This window comes from Aythya marila, assembly GCF_965140915.1.
Source record: "Aythya marila genome assembly, chromosome: 18".
Lineage (NCBI taxonomy): Eukaryota > Metazoa > Chordata > Aves > Anseriformes > Anatidae > Aythya > Aythya marila.
This window is the reverse complement of record NC_139059.1, coordinates 11863412-11881593: the sequence shown is the minus strand read 5'-3', so window position 1 is coordinate 11881593 and position 18182 is coordinate 11863412. Positions and strand designations below refer to the sequence as shown.

At 49.2% G+C, this 18182-nt stretch overlaps 1 protein-coding gene across 1 annotated transcript; it reads left to right on the top strand.

Moving 5' to 3' along the window:
• Positions 1-1062: 1062 nt before the first annotated feature.
• ELAC2 (elaC ribonuclease Z 2) lies at positions 1063-16775 on the top strand. The gene is made up of 24 exons (XM_082775109.1): positions 1063-1343; positions 1431-1481; positions 1559-1629; positions 2204-2268; positions 2945-3002; positions 3513-3581; positions 4083-4238; positions 4745-4803; positions 5439-5497; positions 5586-5658; positions 7849-7961; positions 8454-8552; positions 8688-8826; positions 8901-8986; positions 10642-10751; positions 11527-11623; positions 12052-12190; positions 12852-12890; positions 13053-13162; positions 13565-13664; positions 13747-13867; positions 14085-14163; positions 14906-15050; positions 15754-16775. Exons 1-24 carry the CDS (start codon positions 1078-1080, stop codon positions 15994-15996), a joined length of 2547 nt encoding a protein of 848 aa, XP_082631235.1. The 5' UTR covers positions 1063-1077; the 3' UTR covers positions 15997-16775.
• The last annotated feature ends 1407 nt before the right edge of the window (positions 16776-18182 follow it).

The following is an 18182-nucleotide window of genomic DNA, read 5'->3' as shown; positions in this document are numbered from 1 at the left end:
CTCCAACTGCATTTGAGTTTGGGAAACAATTTAAGACCTAAACTGATTTCTCTTCCTGTGTGGCTTCACGGAGCAGAGCCAAATGCTGTGAGTGAGCTTTAGGCTGCAGGACTGTAATATGGAAAATGTGCATGAACACAGGGCTTGCCATTCGGAGGAACAATCCCTTTATTTCATCCAGAAGTGCAGGAAAAAAAAAAAAAAATGCTGATTTGCTGATATGAGCTATTGTGTGAAGAGATGGGAGTCTGGAGAGATGGAAAGGGGTTATGGATTTGAACAAAGACTGACAGAACATCTGTAAACAGCCACAGCGGGGCTGGAGATTTGAGCTTGTGGGCAGGTCCCCGCTCAGACTGCTTGCTTGGATCTCTGGAGAAGAAAGGGAAGAGCATTGGCACTGAGAATAAAGGGAGAGTGTTTGGAAAGCAACGGGCTGAGAAAGATAAGGTTCACCTCTGGAAGTAAGGAAGAAAAGGCATATTGATGGTTCGGGTCGCTTATGTTGGGGTACTCTGGTTACAGTAAAATTTATTGGTTCTTTTTGAAGCAAATGGAAAGGGAAAGCCCCAGAGAGCTCTGAGCGGGTTGAGAGAGCTCGGAGATAAACAAAGCTGCGGCCTGGATCAGCTCGTGCTTGTGAACAGGCCCGAACCAGGCTCGTAGGGAAGAGGAGCTGCTGAAAAGCAGGGAAACGGCGAGGCGTCTCCTGCTCGCACCGGGCTGCTCGGGGCCTCCTGAGCGGGGCCTCGGACACGCTGGGGACAGGGCCCGGGTCCGGACCCCGCCCGCCCCCACTGGGACGCCCCCGCCCGCGGGGCTCAGCCCGGCTCAAGCGGCAGGGGAGGGGCGGGGGGGTGCGGGGGAGGCGCGTGGCGTTGCTGGTGGCGCGTCGCAGGGCGCTCGCGAGCACCCGCTGGGCCCCGCCCCTCAGCGCAACCCCAGGCGGGGCGATTCCCATTGGCGAGCCCCCGTCACGTGACAGCGGCCGCTCTCCGGCGAGTCCCTCGGGGCCGCCGTTCCCTTCCCATTGGCTCTCCCTCGTCACGCGGCGGGGGCGGGGGCGGGGCGCGGCGCATGTGGAGGCTGGCGCGGGTGCTGCGGCCCGGCCTGGCGGGGCGGGGGGGCGCGGGCAGGGCCATGGCCGAGGGGCCGGGGCCGGGGCCGGGGCCGGGGGGCGGCTCGCGGCGGCCCCGGGGCGTCCCGCGGCACGTGTGGGCCCGCGAGCGGCGGCGCGGCGCGGGCGCGGCGCTGGGGGGGCCCAGCACGGTGTACGCGCAGGTGGTGGCCGCGGGCGGCCGCGACGCGGGGGCCTCCGTGTTCGTCTTCTCCGAGTTCAACCGGTGAGCGCGGCGCCGGGGCCGGGGCCGGGGGCGGCGCGGGGCGGGGCGGGGGCGCGGCGGCCGGCGCTGACGGCGGCCTCCCCGCAGGTACCTCTTCAACTGCGGCGAGGGCGCGCAGCGGGCCATGCAGGAGCACAGGTGAGCGGCGCGGCGGGTGCGGGGCCGGGCCGGGCCGGGCGGCGCCGGGCCCCGCTGAGCGCCCGCTGTGTCGGCAGGCTGAAGATCTCGCACCTGGACTGCGTCTTCCTCAGCAGGCTGGCGTGGGCCAACGTCGGCGGGCTGCCGGGTGAGCGGCGGGGGGGCTCCGGGGGGGAGGGGGCACGGCTGGGGCCGGCGGCGGCGCCTCCGCCTGCGGCGGGGTCAGAGCGCGGGGCGCCCGCTGGGAGAGGCGCCGCCTGCCCAGCGCACGGGGTTTGCCGGCCCGAGGGGCTGCGGTGAGCAGGCGCTGCCAGCCCAGCCCGGAGACCTTCGCGAGTCGGGCCGATTTATGGTGGAAGGGTTCTGCTCCGTGCTTGTTCTCAAAGGAGGCTGAGGTTAGAGCAGATCGTCTAGGATTTTGTTCACTACGATGCTGGGAATCTCCCAAAAAAAGTAGGAGGCTAAGGGGCTCCCCAGGTAACTTGTCTGATGTTATGGCTATCGAGATCCGTGGGTATTTTCAAGATTTGTAGGTATCGTCTGTGTCTGCAGAGATACGTGACTCATTGAAACTTCCACAAGGCTGTGGCAGAATTGAGCTTGGATCCAGGTTCGGGCCTGGTCTTCACAAGATGCCCAGTGCTCCTTGGCAGCAAGAGGGAGCTTTCTGGTACAATCTGTCAGTGGGTCTGTGATAAAGCTGTTTCTCTGCTGTGTTTTAGGTATGATTCTCACATTAAAGGCTATGGGGCTTCAAAGATGTGTTTTCCTAGGGCCACCAAAGCTGGTAAGTAGTGGAAGCTTGCAGAAAGGGGAGAAAAGCCTTCACGTATTGATGCTTACTTTGCAACTGGGAGAGCTGGTGTCAAGGCAGTGAATCATCTTAGAGGTATCGGTGAATCATCTTAGAGGTATAAGGTGCTGATTTAGTGCCAGTCTGAAGGCTCTGCTGGGAAGGTTTAAAAAACAAATCTCTTCAGTTACGCTTGAGACAGCATCAGGCTTCTTCTAAAGTTGTCTTGTCAGCTAGTATCCTGGAAAATTTCAGGAACAAAAAAGAGCATCCTTTGTTTTCCTGACTGCTCTTCCTCCCCACATCCTCTTTTGATAGGAAGTTGGTATCTGATAGCCAGCCAAGCCATGGTATTAAGCTGGTAATGATTGCCTTAAGCAGAAATTTTCCAGTCTTCCTCCTTATTTAATTTCTTCTCAATATTTAGTGGGAGGGAATGGTGATTCAAGGGATGGGAGGAATGGGTCTTCATTTTTCTTTATCTGAACTCGTGATGCCCACTGGAGGTGGGACACCTGCCCAGTGCTTTCTGGCTGGCTGCATGCTGCCAGTTTTCTCTTGAGGGGTGTTGATCCGTTGGCTTCATGAAAGTAAGTTTTAACTTCTGAAAGTGGTACTTGTAGTTTGCACTGCTGAGGGGTGGCCTCCTGACTCGCTGTCTCTTTTCCAGCAAAACTACTTGAAAGCAATTCGGCTCTTTCCTGGACCCCTTAAAAGAATGGATTTGGGTAGGTACATCATGGGAGCGCAGCTAACGTAAGCTTGTAACTTTTTGTTTCAGCTGTAGCTAAAGTTGCATTGAATGTTAACAACTTCAGAATGAAGACTCTAGTTACATCCATTCAAAGATGGTTTTAAATAGTTTTGATCTGATGCAGTGTCCAAACCCATCCCAGGAACTGCTTGGAAGAAAAAAGTGTTTCTAACTCTGGTTCTGGCAGGCAGCTGCCAGTCTGCCAGACTAGCTCATGGAACTCAGGTTTAAAGCAGTGTTAAGGCAGTTTGCTCTCAGGGTCTGCCAGTGGGCTTGTTTACCATGGTGTTAAAGACTGTTAATGTGGTCAGTGGACTTTTAAGATCTTTAATTATTCTTTGATCTTTGCAGTGGGGTGGGGAAAGGAAAGGGAGAGATTCAGCAGGTTTTATTTAACAGAGGAAAATATGCTTTTCTGATATTCTTGTAGAGCATGAATATGTTCTTTTGAACTTCTCAGTGACTGTTTCTGATCTCTTTCCAGCTATGCAGTTGCACACAGAGCTGGAATATAAGGATGAGACGATGACAGTCCACCAAATACCTCTTATAGGTGAGCATGTGATGCTGTAGGCAGACAGGAAAAGCACTTGTTCAGTAATTGTACTTAAGGTGATTCAAATAGCAAGCTTGAGTAAGGAGAGGCTTATGAATTTACATGTCCTCAGCAGAAGGATCTCTTTCAAAGAAAGAAGACATGCTGAGTCAGCCTTTGTTCCTTTTGTTGTGGGTAAAGAATGGCATGTGAAACATGACTGAATCTGGCTTTATTAGCCAGCTGAGTTTTCTTACTACTGAAAGCTGCAATACTTAGGGCACAGACATAACTTTGACAGAGTCTAGCTGTTTTGAGAGAACCTGAAGGATTTCAGGTGCTGTCAGATGTTTAAGAGGCTGGTGCATGCAAGAGCAAGTCAAACTGGGGGGAGACAGTCAAACTGTCTTCTGGTACAGTTTGAACATGAATGTCATGGAAGAGGAAATACTGTCCATGCTTTTCCTATTTGTCTCATTTGTTTGAGTGATTTGTCTTGTTTTCTTCAATCTGGGACAGGAAAACCACTAGATGCTGAAAGTATGTTTCCTCAGAGTCCGGGATTATCAGCACAAGGTGAAAATGGTCCAAAAGGTGACACAGAGCCTGGATCTCCAAGAGCTGCACATCCAAGCTTGGATGAGGGCAAAGGAAGAGAAAGCCCAAAGGAAACAGGTGAAAACAATGGGAAACTCTTAACTTTCTTGAAATAAAAGCAAATTAAGAACAGTCATATGTCCTTCAAGCTGTTTGTCTTGTGGCAGTGAGGTCTGTAGAGGAGTTTAGCTGCAGAATTACAATGAGCAAATTGAGTTCTGGTAATTTGGAACTTGATGCAGAACTATTAAGGCCTAGAAATAGGGCATGATTCCTACCTGGGGTGTGCTTAGACAGTGTAGTGATTTACTCCTGGCTGGAGTGGGTGCTCCAGCCTTTGCAATATAATTATGAGTGGATATTGGGATTGATAAATTTTCAAACTTGTGTTTTATTTATTTTAATTTTGTACCTGAAGGCTGTGGGTTCTCTGGCCTTAGGTGCTTGGAACACTTTGCTGATAGCTGCAAGTTGGCTGGATGATGTTGCTTCTGTTATTGCTACAGCAAAAAAAAAAAATCATCTTAGCTTTAAGGGAAGTGGCAGTCATTGAAGATACTTAGTAGTTTTGCTTTCTTTTGCAGGTGATGAACAGAAACGTGCCAGCAGGCATCCTGATCTGGTGATGGCTTTCCTTTGTAAAGTATGCTTGACCACAGAGATCTCGTGATCAATATTTTATCTTGCTAAATAGATGTACTTGGCAGTAGTAATTCCATACAGGGCTTCAAAAGGTATTTGTGGTTCTACTCTGCAAAGGTCAGAGGAGCTATAGTATGAGTAGGAACCAGTGAAAACTTTTTTTCCAGTGGCACTTTGTAAAAAGCAGCCAACTAAGAGTATACAAGTTCCATTCTTGTTTGATGCTTACGTTAGGGAAGTCTGTCCCACTTGCATCACTAAAACAGGAAGGGAGAAGCAGTAAGATGATCCTGGAGAACCAAAAGGTGTGGTGATAGCTTCTGGGGACTAAGTTAGACTGCTGTCTGTGCAACATTGTATAAAACTACTCCACCTTCTTGTCTAGAAGATGATTTGTTAAAAACTCGTTGTTTCATGTCTCCAGAATGGTGTACATATAGAACACTGGATTTCCCTTGTCTTAACAGTGGGGAAGGCTTTGTTTCTCAGGATCTGGTATTGAAGGGAAAAGGGGGAAAAAATGAAAAAATCCCTTGGCTTCTGGGGAAACAGCTAAACTGGAAGAACATGGATCTTATTTCCAGGCAATGTTTAATGTTTTTTATGTTACCAATAATTTCTGTGGTTGTTTTTCAGATTCATCCAAGGAAGGGAAAATTTCTAGCAGTTAAAGCACAGGAGATGGGGCTGCCAGTGTAAGTACAGGAGCCCAGCCTGTGGGATGGGGCAAGCCCAGGCATATTGATGGTGCCAAGCTAAAAGTTTCGGTGGCCTTGTTTTCAGGGGAACTCCAGCCATTCTGCCCATAATTACAGCTCTTAAAAATGGGGAGAGCATCACTTTCGAAGGCAGGGAGGTAAGACGAATGTGTGTTTTCTGCTATGGTTCAGTGTCATCCTGGGGCTCCAGTGAAGGCGGGAGGATGGCACAGCATACCCCAGAAAAAGACTGGTTACAAGTGGGCATTGGGGCAATTCCAGTTGTGGGTGGGTTTTGTTTGTCTGGTTTTTAATCCTTGTTCTTAAGGCAAGGATGGGTGATGGTTTTCTGCTTATTCCCTCTCATCTCTGCTCATGTGTTTGTTCTTCTGCTGTTTCTGAGCTTTGAGTGGCTACTTCTGGTGACTGGCCCTTGTTTTCAGCTCCAAGCTGTTGCTGAAAGTGGCTCCTGTGACACTGGGGCTGTTGCAGGGGTGTGAGTAGAGAAGTAGCTCTGACACAAGTCCATTTGTGGCTATGGATGTATGCCTGCAATTTGTTAGGGCTTCTGAGCCTCTCCATCGCAAGTCCTCAGAGCCGACTCCTTGAGTGAATGAGTGGAGTTGATCCCTGAATGTTTTAAATTTGGTGTTTGAGTGCTTGTGTAGCTGTTGTTGCCTCCTTACTCTTTTTTTAGCTCTTAGACCACAGATTTTTAGTGGTTCCTGTGTGCAGGGTCTTACTCAGATGTTAGTTTGAAGTGAGAGGCAGAGTTTGCCCTGTCCATGTCATGGGTGTCATGACATGAGTGTCATGTCCATGTCATGAGTGAAGATCCTAACCTAGGGGATAGGACTGACATATCTTTGTCATTAGAATTTTGCAGAGCCTCTTTTCTTTTTGATACTCTTTGTTACTGTCTCCAATGACATCCTGCTAGGAAAGCTGAGAAAGTGTGGGATAGAGGAGTGGACAGTAAGGTGGGTTGAGAACTGGCTGACTGGCCGAGCTCAGAGGGTGGTGATCAGCAGTGCAGAGTCTGGCTGGAGACCTGTGACTAGCGGTGTTCCCCAGGGGTTGGTGCTGGGTCCGGTCTTGTTCAACATCTTCATCGACGACCTTGATGAGGGAATAGTGTCTGCCCTCAGCAAGTACACCGATGACACAAAGCTGGGAGGAGTGGCTGACATGCCAGAAGGCTGTGCTGCCATTCAGCGAGACCTGGACAGGCTGGAGAGATGGGCAGGAAGAAACCAAATGAGGTTTAACAAGAGCAAGTATAGAGTCCTGCACCTGGGAAGGAACAACCTGAAGTATCAGTACAGGCTGGGGGATGACCTGCTGGAGAGGGGCTCTGAGGACAAGGACCTGGGGGTCCTGATGGATGACAGGGTGACCACGAGCCAGCTGTGTGCCCTGGTGGCCAAGAGGGCCAATGGGATCCTGGCGTGCATTAAAAGGAGCGTGGCCAGCAGGTGAGGGAGGTGATCCTCCCCCTCTACTCTGCCCTGGTCAGGCCTCACCTGGCCTGTGACCAGTTCTGGGCTCCCCGGTACAAGAAAGACAGGGATCTCCTGGAAAGAGTCCAGTGGAGGGCCACAAAGATGATCCGGGGCCTGGAGCATCTTCCCTGTGAGGAAAGGCTGAGAGACGTGGGTCTGTTCAGCCTGGAGAAGACAAGACTGAGAGGGGATCTCATCGATGTTTGTAAATACCTGAGGTGTGTGAGACAGAGGGCCAACCTCTTTTCAGTGGTTTGTGGGGACAGGACAAGGGGTAGTGGCCACAAGATAGAGCACAGGAAGTTCCACACCAACATGCGTCACGGTGAGGGTGACGGAGCACTGGGACAGGCTGCCCAGGGAGGTTGTGGAGTCTCCTTCTCTGGAGATATTCAAGGCCCATCTGGATGCCTACCTGGGCAACCTGCTCTGAGGAACCTGCTTTGGCAGGGGGGTTGGACCCAATGATCTCTTGAGGTCCCTTCCAACCCCTTCAATTCTGTGATTCTTGAGCAAGCTGTTAATAGCATCTGAATCTGCAGTGGGAACGTAGAAGCTGCTAAAATTCCATTCTTGACGTGGCTTATTGCCTGTTCTAAGACCAGAACTAAGATTTCCCGTGACACAGCAAAATGCAAACCTGTGTATTGGGAGGGCAGAATGGGAACAAGAACTGCATTGGCTTGTTTGCCAAATGTGGAGTGAGGCTGCTTAGAGCTGATTCTGTGAGTCTTGACAACCTGCTGGGGCTTGCTGGTAGAACAGCTGCTGAGCCTGATGTGACAGTGTATGAATGGTAGCTTATACAGCTTGACCATGGTGTGGTTTTTGTGTATCTGCTTGCAGCTCTCGCCTGAAGAACTGTGCACCCCTACTGATCCCGGCCCAGTGTTCATTGTACTGGAATGTCCTCACGAGGGCTTTGTGGATGCTGTCTGTGAAAACGAGACCTTCCGAAGGTAGCAGAGCTGGGTGACCTGAGGTGTTTGGGGGAAGATGTCTGTGCAGAACCTGTGGGGTTCTGTAATTGTGACAGGTCTGTCTTACCAGGCCCTTCAGATGAGGAAAATTGCACTGATGTAGTGCTGTGGAGCAGAGCAGATGTTGCTTTCCTGTGCGGTGAGCCTGGATGCTTAGACTACACCAAACATCTCTGTGGGGCTTGTGCAGAGGCACATTAGGCTTCTGAAAGGCTCTGCCTATGTTGTTGCTTCTGGAAGAGGGCAGAGGCCCTGCGTGGAAGAGGGGAGGTATCTGCGAACAACTGGCTTGAGCCCTCAGAAGGGAGCCTTGGGCCCACTGTGGTAGGGAGCATCAAGCTCCTGGGCTGTGCTCTTGAGATCTGTGTGTGCATTCTTCTGGGGGGTGTACTAAGGCTGGAGTGGTGGGGGATAGCAGGGTGATGAAGGATCAGTGCTCAGCCATCCTTCCTGTATTTGAATGTGCTACAGGTACCAGGAAGGGCTTCCTGAGAACCAGGTGGCCATGGTTATTCACATGACTCCAGAATCAGTGCTTCGGGACAGCCGTTACCAGCAATGGCTGGAAAGGTGCGTGGCTTTCTGACTACTTGGCTTTGTCATTGTTGGGCATTGCCACTGTTGTGTGTGCTTCCCAGAGTAGGATTAGATGCTGGGTATCAGCATCACAGGGCTAAAACTTTGTATATTTTATCGTTGTCTTAGATTTGGACCTGGAACTCAGCACTTGGTGCTCAATGAAAAGTGCTCTGCAGTGCACAACCCACGTAGCTACAAGATCCAAACCCAGCTGAACCTCATCCACCCAGAGATCTTCCCTCTGCTCACCACCTACCAGAGCAAGGTAGGCAAGGCCCTGCTTGCCTGTGTACCTCTCCCCTGAGTGAAGCATGTGTTTAATGTCACTTCTCTCTGTAGGAAGAAGAGGCTGTATGTAGTGTGCCCATTGTGCGAGGAGAGTGCCTTTTGAAATACCAGTTCAGACCCCAGCAGGAGTGGCAGAGGTCAGTGGGAATCTTTGTGGGTTCCCAGTTTTTGAGTGGTGGCTTGAGGCATGTTTTCAATGTTACTGTATGCTGAAGGAAGACAATATGTAGGTATCATTTGCAGATTCTTGTCCCAGTCCCTGAAAGCCTAAGAAAAGGTATATGAGGACGTGGATGAGTGAACTGCTGAAAACATCACCTGGCCAGTGGTTCTGGAGGATTGTTTTCATCCCTTGCTCTGGTAGCCTCATGTGCCTGCCTCTGTCCTCTGCTTTGATCTTAAGTGCTACGCACCCAACTGTGGCTCTGCAGAGCAGATGGTGGCAGAGAGAGATTGTTCAGGAAGCCTGGTGAAAAATCTACCATTTGAACACCCAGAAAGCCTGGTATCAGCTGAAAGCTGCAGGTGGTCAAACAGATGCAGATTCCTACATTGTTGCTTGCTTTGTGGATGAATAGGAAAAGCCGTTGAATGAGGCTTTTGAGGGCAGAGGGACATGATACAAGAGAACAGCAGCTGTCTAGACTCGAATTTCTGGCTCTCAGGCAGAATAAGAGTTCCCAGATACAAAGAAGAGCTTAAGTTTCTGTTTTTAAGGTACTTGGAGGCCTGCTGTACTGTATACACTATAATGCAGACTGAGGACACAAGACCCCCCAGCTTCTGACTGGTGCCTGGAGCCCTTTCCATGAGCCAGCACTGTGTCCTTCTGGCCAAGAAGGCTACTGTTATCCTTGGGTACATTAGGAAAAATGTTGCTGGCAGGTTGAGGGAAGTGGTCCTTCTTCTCTACTCAGCCCTGTTGAGGCCTCACTTGGAGTACGGCATCTAGTTCAGGGCTCCCCAGTATGAGAGAGACATGGAGGTACTGGAGCTTGTCCAGTGAAGATGGTTAGGAAAATGGAATGTATTTTTTATGAGGAAAGGCTGAGAGAGATAGGCCTGTTTAGTCTGGAGAAGAGAATGCTGAGAGGGGATTTTATCAATGTGTATACGTATCTTAAGGGATGGTGTCAAGACAGCGGAGCCAGGCTCTTTTCAGTGGTGCCCAATCATAGGATGAGAAGCAACGGGCACAAACTGAAACACAGGAAGTTCCATCTGAATATGAGGGGGGGAAAACATCTTTACTGTGAGGGTTACAGAGCACTGGAACAGGTTGCCCAGAGAGGCAGTGGAGTCTCCTGCTCTGGAGATATTTAAAAGCTGCCTGGCTGTGATGCTGTGCAACGTGCTCTAGGTGACCCTGCTTTTGAGCAAGGGTGTTGGACTAGTTGATCTCGAGGTCCCTGCCAGCCTCAACCATGCTGTGTGTGATTTTGTGGATTGCTCTTCCAGGAGTCTCCCCGCTTCCCATGCAGAGCTTTGCAGAGCCCTCTAGTGTCTGACAGCCCTCTGGACCTGGACAGTGCACGGGAACATAGTGCTTTTACATGAGCACCTTCAGTTTGGTGGGATGATTATATTGCTGGGGTGGCTCAGCCTAACCAAGCCTTTCTGGCCCATGCCATACTCATGAATATATGCCATTGCTCAAAATGAAACCTGGAAAGAGCGTTTGACCCTTTGTTGTAAGGCTGTTGTAAGGTACAGTTACTTCCAGAGCAAGGTGCTCTTTTGTTGTTGTTGTTCCATTCCATGCCCCATCCTGATACCTGGCCTGTTCTTTCAGAGATGCGGTGACTGTCTGTGATCATGATGCATTTGTTGCTGAAGCCCTGGATCTCCCTGACTTCCAGGCTCGTGTGAAGGAATGCAAAGAGAGCCTGCCTGCTGTACCAGGTAAGGATCAGCAACTTGTCTTGGCTAAGTGTCATGACAAGTAGGAGGTCTTGATGAACCAGTGCGTTAGAGCCCAGCAGAGCTGTGAATGTTCAGTTTTCCTGCTGCCCGAGAGGTGCTCTAAAGTCCTGCTGGAGCTGTGTAGATTTCAGGCTGAGCCCAAACTCAGATTGTTTCTGTTGAGTTACGCAGTCTTCTGTTTCTGTTGTTCTAAAGCTGCTAGATTTGGGGATTAAGCACTGTTGGGGACAATTCGAGTTGTAGCACTCGTGTGTTATTTGTGGTGACTGCTTGCATTGAATGCCGTCATAGCAGTCAAAGTGCAAGCCCATGTGTTTGGGAGATGTCCTCCTCTAGAACTAGCTCCTTGTAAGGCATTCTCTGAATTTCAGTTGTACTGGTGGTAGTGAGGCTTTATGGTATGGTACAGCACCACTGACTCACTCCGAATCCTCATCCAGAAAGTTAGGGCACTGTGGAACAGCAGCTAGGTCCCTCTTGAATTAGCAGATCTGTGTTCTCCAGCGAGCAGAGTCTTCCTGTGCCTTCCTTGGTATATGCAGCTATGTGTTCTGCTGTGCTTTCTTGATAGTACCCGCCCTATCTTCCCTTGTAAATTCTGATACATTGAGAAAGCCAGAGGCTGAGCCAGGCAAAGAGGAATGTACTGGGCATATAGACTCTGGAGATGCTGTGCTGTTGATCTGAACCATGTCTGAGTAGGCAGTATGTGGATAACACCTGCTTACAAATTCTTACTGTGTGTCTTCTGCAGAAAAAATGGATGCTTATCCCGAAATTGTATTCTTGGGAACAGGATCAGCAATTCCAATGAAAATCCGAAATGTCAGTTCCACGCTGGTAAATATTAGGTAAATCCTGATTTCACATGTGTTTTGCTCAGGGAGGCTCAGTATCTCAAGGGTGTTGCCCAAGGGCTGTTTTGACAACAGTGTCAATGACACACAAGGCGAGTGCCCCTATGGGTGGAGTCTGTAGGACTTCTGTTTCAGGCACCTGTCTCTCTGTAGGTGGGGAAGACTTGAGAGCTACTTGTAAAGACAAGCACTTAATGCCTTCATTCATTTTGCTGCCTGCCGTAAGAGTGTGTTCAGCATCAACACAATACCAGAATGAGTTATGCAGTCTTTCTAGAGCCTCGGCTAGTAGGACTGGAGTAGCAATAGAGGTAGAGCACTGAGAACTCTCTGACCTCCAACCCAAAAGATTCCCCCACTCTGAATAGGCGCTGGTCAGAACTCATCCAATGACTGCCAAATGTCTTTGCTTGTCTTGCCAGCTCTACCCAATCCCTGCTCTTGGACTGTGGGGAAGGAACGTTTGGACAGCTCTGTCGCCACTATGGAGACCAAGTTGACCAAAAGCTGTGTAACATAGCAGCTGTGTTTGTGTCTCACATGCATACCGATCATCATTCGGTAGGTTTAATGCCTTGGAAGGAGAAGGGGCTGTGTGCTGGCCTGCTCTGCTGTGTGGGATTTGGATGTGTGTAGCTGCAGTTAATGTTGTAGGCTGCCCGGCTCCTAAGGGCTGCAGTTTCCCCTCTGTGCTCCCCAGCCACTGCTGCATGTCTGTTTCTAATCCCCTTTTGCTTCCTGTTAGTGGTCCCTGTAGACTTGCCAGGATCATCCAAACGCTTTTTTTTTTTTTAATCAGTGTCCAACCCAACTTCCTTCAGTGCTTTGCAATAAACTGTCACAGAAGGACCAGTTGGTCTGTTTGAGATTGGGCCTGATGAAGCCAAGCTGTTCATTGGTCTGCTGTCTTCAGTCTGGAAACCAGTCTGGGACTGAGATGCTGGCTGGGGGCTTTCTGCCCTCCACCTTTCTTTTGGGAGCAGACATAGCACTGAGAAAGGCTGAGAGGCACGTGTTCTGTGTGGGCTGCTGGTCATCAGCTTGTGGCATAGGTGGTGATAGTGTTCCAGCAGTTGAGTTAGGTGTAGTTACTGGAAAAACAGTAGTCAGGTATTTCTGACTGTATATTTTCCAAAAACTGCACCTGGATGAGTTGCTGCAGCACTGTTACTACTTATGCACCAGACGTTTATAGCTTTCTGTTGTTTTCTTACCTTTGCAGGGCTTGATGAACATCCTGATGGAGAGGCGGAGAGCTTTTGTAAGTTGTGCTGTTGTTTCACTGCTCCTAAACTTGCTTTGGAGTGAGGGGAAGGGAACTTCCCCTTATTGGTGGAAAAGCACTATCTTTTCCCTAGGCGATTCTTCACTGTGATTTGGTGTATACATAGTACTGATTTTCCTTCTGCCTCTGCTTTTCCAGGCCTCCCTTGGTCAGGCTTTTAGCCCTCTGTTCCTTGTAGCACCAGAACAGATCATGCCTTGGCTATATGAGTACCACAACCACTGTGAAGAAATTCTCAGAGACATCAAGTGAGTGTTCTGTGTGGTATGTGGGGAGATGTCATCGCTTCATTGAAGGCTGCTCTGACTCCTTCCACTGTGTAGGATTGTGATGCATGACTTGCAAAGGAGAGGGTAGGGTTTGTTATTCTGTTGTGCTACTTAAGAGACTTGCATGCAGATTAGGAAAGGGGAGTTGGACAAGTGTAAAAGGATTCCTGAAAGGGAGGGAATTTAGCAGTGGGGAAGAAGTGTTTGAACAAGTTACTGGGGTGCTGGATAGTGAAAGCAAAGGCAAGAACACATAAGTGAACTGAAGTATTTTGTTTGTAAGGCACTGAAGACAACTTCTGTGAGAAATAGGCTGCTCAAAGATGAGATCAGGTTTTCTTTGTACCTGTCCTTAGTTCTCTTTTCTCCCCTCCCTCACAGAATGGTTACTTCCCAGTCTCTTGTGAAAGGCTGTGAGAACATCAAACCTAAAGTCAAAGGGTTCGTCAGCTCTTTGTTAGAGATCTATGACTTGGCTGAGGTAAGCTCATGACCTGACGAGGCCAGGTGCTACAACAAGGGGCAAGAGGGGACCTGAGGTGTAATGCTTGTTTCTTGTTCAGTTTCAGACTTGTGAAGTCCAGCACTGTAAAAATGCTTTTGCATGTTCGATGATTCACAAATCTGGCTGGAAAATAGTCTATTCTGGTGACACAATGCCCTGCATGGCCTTAGTAAAAATGGGTAGGTGACAAAAACCCTCTGAAGAATTTATTTGATTAAGGCCTTGAACTTAGTAACCGAAGTGCCGAAGTGGGCACCCCCAGCCCTTAGTGCTGTGCCTGCAACCGAGTGAAGGGCTAAGGGGGGTGGGGGTGGAAGATGAGACTTCACAGGCTTATTTAGGCAATGGAACTAGTTTGTGTTCAGCTGAAGATTGAATGTACAATTATTTACACAGGGAAAAATGCTACTCTGCTGATCCATGAGGCAACACTGGAAGATGGCATGGAAAAAGAAGCTATAGAGAAAACACACAGGTGGGGTGTGTTCTGCAGTCTTAGCACTGTGAGGAAGGTAAAAGCATTTAGCTGGGCACAGACCTCGGATCTGATGGTGAAGGGCCCAAGGCTGTGGTGTGTGCAGAGCTCTTCAGCACTAAGACTGGCATGTTGCTAGCTGTAGCAGTTGTACTCTCACAGCTTTCCTGAACATTCCCAAAGAGAAATCAGGAAAGCTTTTAAGTGGACAGTAATAACTCTAGAAATAGACTGGCCCAAAGGAAAGGCTCTCTGCTTGATTGCATTTGAGGACTAAGCTCAGCAGGTCAAAAGGTTACCTACCCCTGTCAACTAGCTGCACAATTCAAACGGCTTTTCAGTTAGTGGTGCGAGTGCTGCCCCTAGCAGAAGTGGGGAGCCTTGAGAGCAGCTTCTTGTACGTAAGCTGAACTTGCTGCCACCCCAGTGATGAGAGTTTGTCCCCAGTTTGTAAATCACTTAACAATTAAGCTTCAAGTTAATTTGTGTCTTTCCTGCACTCTTGAGTCATTTGCAAGTGGGAGACTTGTCACCTGTGCAAGTTGTCAGAGGAAAAGGTGCCTGGGCTTGTGTGCAAGAGCAGGACACCTTGTGCCCAGCAGGTGTTATATCTAGTGCTTGCTGTTGGTGAGATGTGACCTTAGATGCAAGACACAGCCTGCTGCGGCCTGTTGGAGAGGCAGCATTAGCCAGCCCGTGTGTCACAGATGTGCATGGTGCCATGTTTCTGTTCCTTTTGCAGCACAACCTCCCAAGCAATTCAGACTGGGATGAAGATGAATGCAGAGTTCATCATGCTCAATCACTTCAGCCAGAGGTATGCCAAGATCCCACTGTTCAGTGAAGACTTCAGTGAGAAGGTTGGAATTGCATTTGATCATATGAGGGTAAGTTGACAGCTTTGATCCATACTGCGGGAAAGGTTTCAGTGCTACTTGGAGCTGGCTGCTCATGAATTAAATTATCTATTTCTACTGATGTATTAACACACTATATCCTTTTGAGAGCAGTTTCCTGTGAAACAGCTCCTTTTACAGCTGTCAGGAGGTGTCCCTGACATGGGAGAGAATGGGTGGCACACAGTGAGCAGTTTCACTTCAAGACAGGTGCTAATGGCTCTTGTCCATTCTTAACATTCTAGATATTTGCCTCATGTCACCTTTATTCTGTTTGCTACTGCCAGCTGAAAAGGTATTTTCACTTCGAGTCCTGCTGCCTTCATAGTTCATGTGCTGTCTTAATGACTTTCTGCAAGACATCCGGGAACCTAAACCTTGTAGAGCTGCTTTTTGTACAACTGCATTCAGTACAGTGAAAATAGCTCACTAGCCAGTTAAAGCTGTACTATGTGCACATCCTTTCCTGTGAGGAAAATATAAGTAACTTGGTATGTGGGATTGGTGGCCCGGCTGTTGCAGGGTTGAAAATGATCACCTGCCTGCCTAGTGTACATGCAACTGAAGACCTTCAAGTGTTGGGTGCTGTACAGAGAAAGGGGCAATGTCCTGCCAGCTGAACAGGCAAAAGGGGCGGGGAGGAAAGCAAAAAAGCAATTCTCAAACAGTTGCTCCTGTGCCCAATTTATTTCAGGTACGTTTTGGTGACTTTCCAACTATCCCAAAGCTGATCCCACCTCTGAAGGCTTTGTTTGCAGATGACATAGTAGAAATGGAGGAGCGGAAGGAAAAACGGGAGCAGCGCCTTCTGAAGGAGGCTGCGATAGTCTTGGACAAACTGGCTGGTGGTGAGAATGAGGAAACACAATGCCAGAAACGGAAACAAGCCAAGAGCCCTCAGGAAGTATCAAACAAGAAGCTTAAAACAGTGAACTGAAAGAAAACAGGTTGAGAATTCTCTGCTCTGTAAGGGGCACTCTGTCCTCTGCAGGCCTCTGAAGTTTGCGGTGCCGAGGACTGCCTGCAGATACAACGGGAAAAGGGTCGGGCCTCAGCGTCTGGGTGTGCTCAGTGGATCTCCATGGGCTGAAGCTACCAAGCATGCTGTAAGCAGCTGGGAGTCCTTGTGGCAACAGTATCTATCCATGCTGCTCCTGTTCCTGGGTCTCAGCAGTCCACGCCAAGTCTTTCAGTCAAGAGTTCTGTCCAAACTATTTTATTTTTTGGTTTTATACTAGAAACTATTGGTAATGTAGCAGCAGCAGTTACAATCTGGGGAGCTTCAAAAGGTCAGGTCTGAGAAGACCACAAAGGGCTGTGGGTTCTGCAGAATAAGGTGGGCAGGTCTCTGGATATATGAGTAATGTAACTAGATATCAGGACCTAGTCTGTAGGAGGAAATTTCACAGTAAAATGGGACCCGATTAATTGCTTTTAGAGATGTAGGTTGATTTAAGGATCTGAATGCTGCTGAGTTCCCATTTCAGTTTGGTTTTCTTGGTTGATTTCTGCCCCCCCCCCCCCCCATCAGAATGGTTTGCTAAAACCTTTATTTACAGTCTGAATAAACCATTCACTATCATACATTTGTGTGTGTTTTGCTTGGATTCATGAGGATTTGGTGAGAGCTATGAACTACCTGACTTGTTCTAGAGAATGACCTTATTTCAGTGTTGCTGCATTACAGCTTAAGTGTAAAGACAGATACCACCCTGCTGAGCCTTGTGCCAGCTGTGGTTGTGTTTTTGTGTTAGAAAAATCATGCCTGCTTCTTTTACCCTATATTGAAGAGCTTTGTTCCTCACAGTTTAAGGGGGTAGTGCTTGGGGGCAGCTTTTGAATCCAGTACTGGATGTAGGGGACAGGAAAACTGGCAAAGGAAGCTGACATAGGACAGGTCTGTGGTTAAGAGGGGAGTACTTTTGAGGCTTTCTCTGGGTCAGACTTCCTCCTGCTGCTCTAATTACATGCCGTGGAGGAGGCGGGGAGCAGCATTCGCAGCTTTTTCAACAAGTGAATCTGTAGAAGGAACTTGAAGGCTCCAGGCCCCCAAGTGCTCAGCAAATGATAATAGCACACAAAAAAGACTTATGACTTCATTTGAAGGCAGTAGGAAATACACAGACAGCAATGCATCTACTGTGGATTAGCTGTGCTTTAACATTACGCTTGTCTAAGGAGGAAACATAGTAATTGATGCAGCTGGGTACTACAGAAAGTTCCTGCTTGGCTGTGAAGAACAGCAGGGAGCTGGGATCAGTGATGAGCAAGGACTGAGCAACCACTTGTTACTGCACAGGTGTGAATAGGATCACTGTTGGTTGCCTGGATCTTGTGCTTCATGCAGAAGTAGCACAGAGCCTTTTGTGAAGCCAGGGATAGAAGAATGGGGGCTTGCTTAATCACATTAATGATTTCTAAATAAAACAATTGTTATTATTAAAGCCAGGAATGGAAGAATGGGAGCTTGCTTAATTGCATTAAAAATAGATGTTGCTGAGTGTCTCTGCTTACTACTGTGAAAATTGACTGAAACAAGGAGTCTCAGGGCCCCCCTCACAGAGGATGTTTCCTGACAAAAATGGGGAACCTGTCTCAAAAAACAGCTGAGACCAACCTCTTGGTTTGGACAAGAGTCAAGGAGCAGCTGAGCCTGTACAAAGGCAGGGGGTCAACTAGTGGTGATGAAGAAGAGTTACCAGCCTTCATTCCCACGGCCCCTGGCAACCACCACCAGACGGTACTGCACGAGTGCAGATAGGAGGAGTTTATGGAAGCGACTCCTTGGAGCCGAGTTTAATACAAAGTGGGGACAGGTTATGAATACGTGTAGGTGTATTGGGAAACTTCCTGTGCGTGTAACTTCACTGCATGTAGCCAAGCTGCTGCGCTGGGCTGTGCATGCCTTTGGGAGCTACCCCGCGTGGGCTCGGTGCTGAAATAAACCGCGTACCTACTCGACGCCTCATTTGCTTTGAGCTCTGCCACGGCTCGTTCGTTGCTTTTGTTACGCGCCCGGAGCCAGGCGAGGAGGGCTCCTTCCCTCGGGGGAGTCGCGAGGGTTTCGCGGAGGGCGAGGCCGGCCGCTAGGGGCCCGGCCGCGTCCCCGGGCAACGGCGGCTC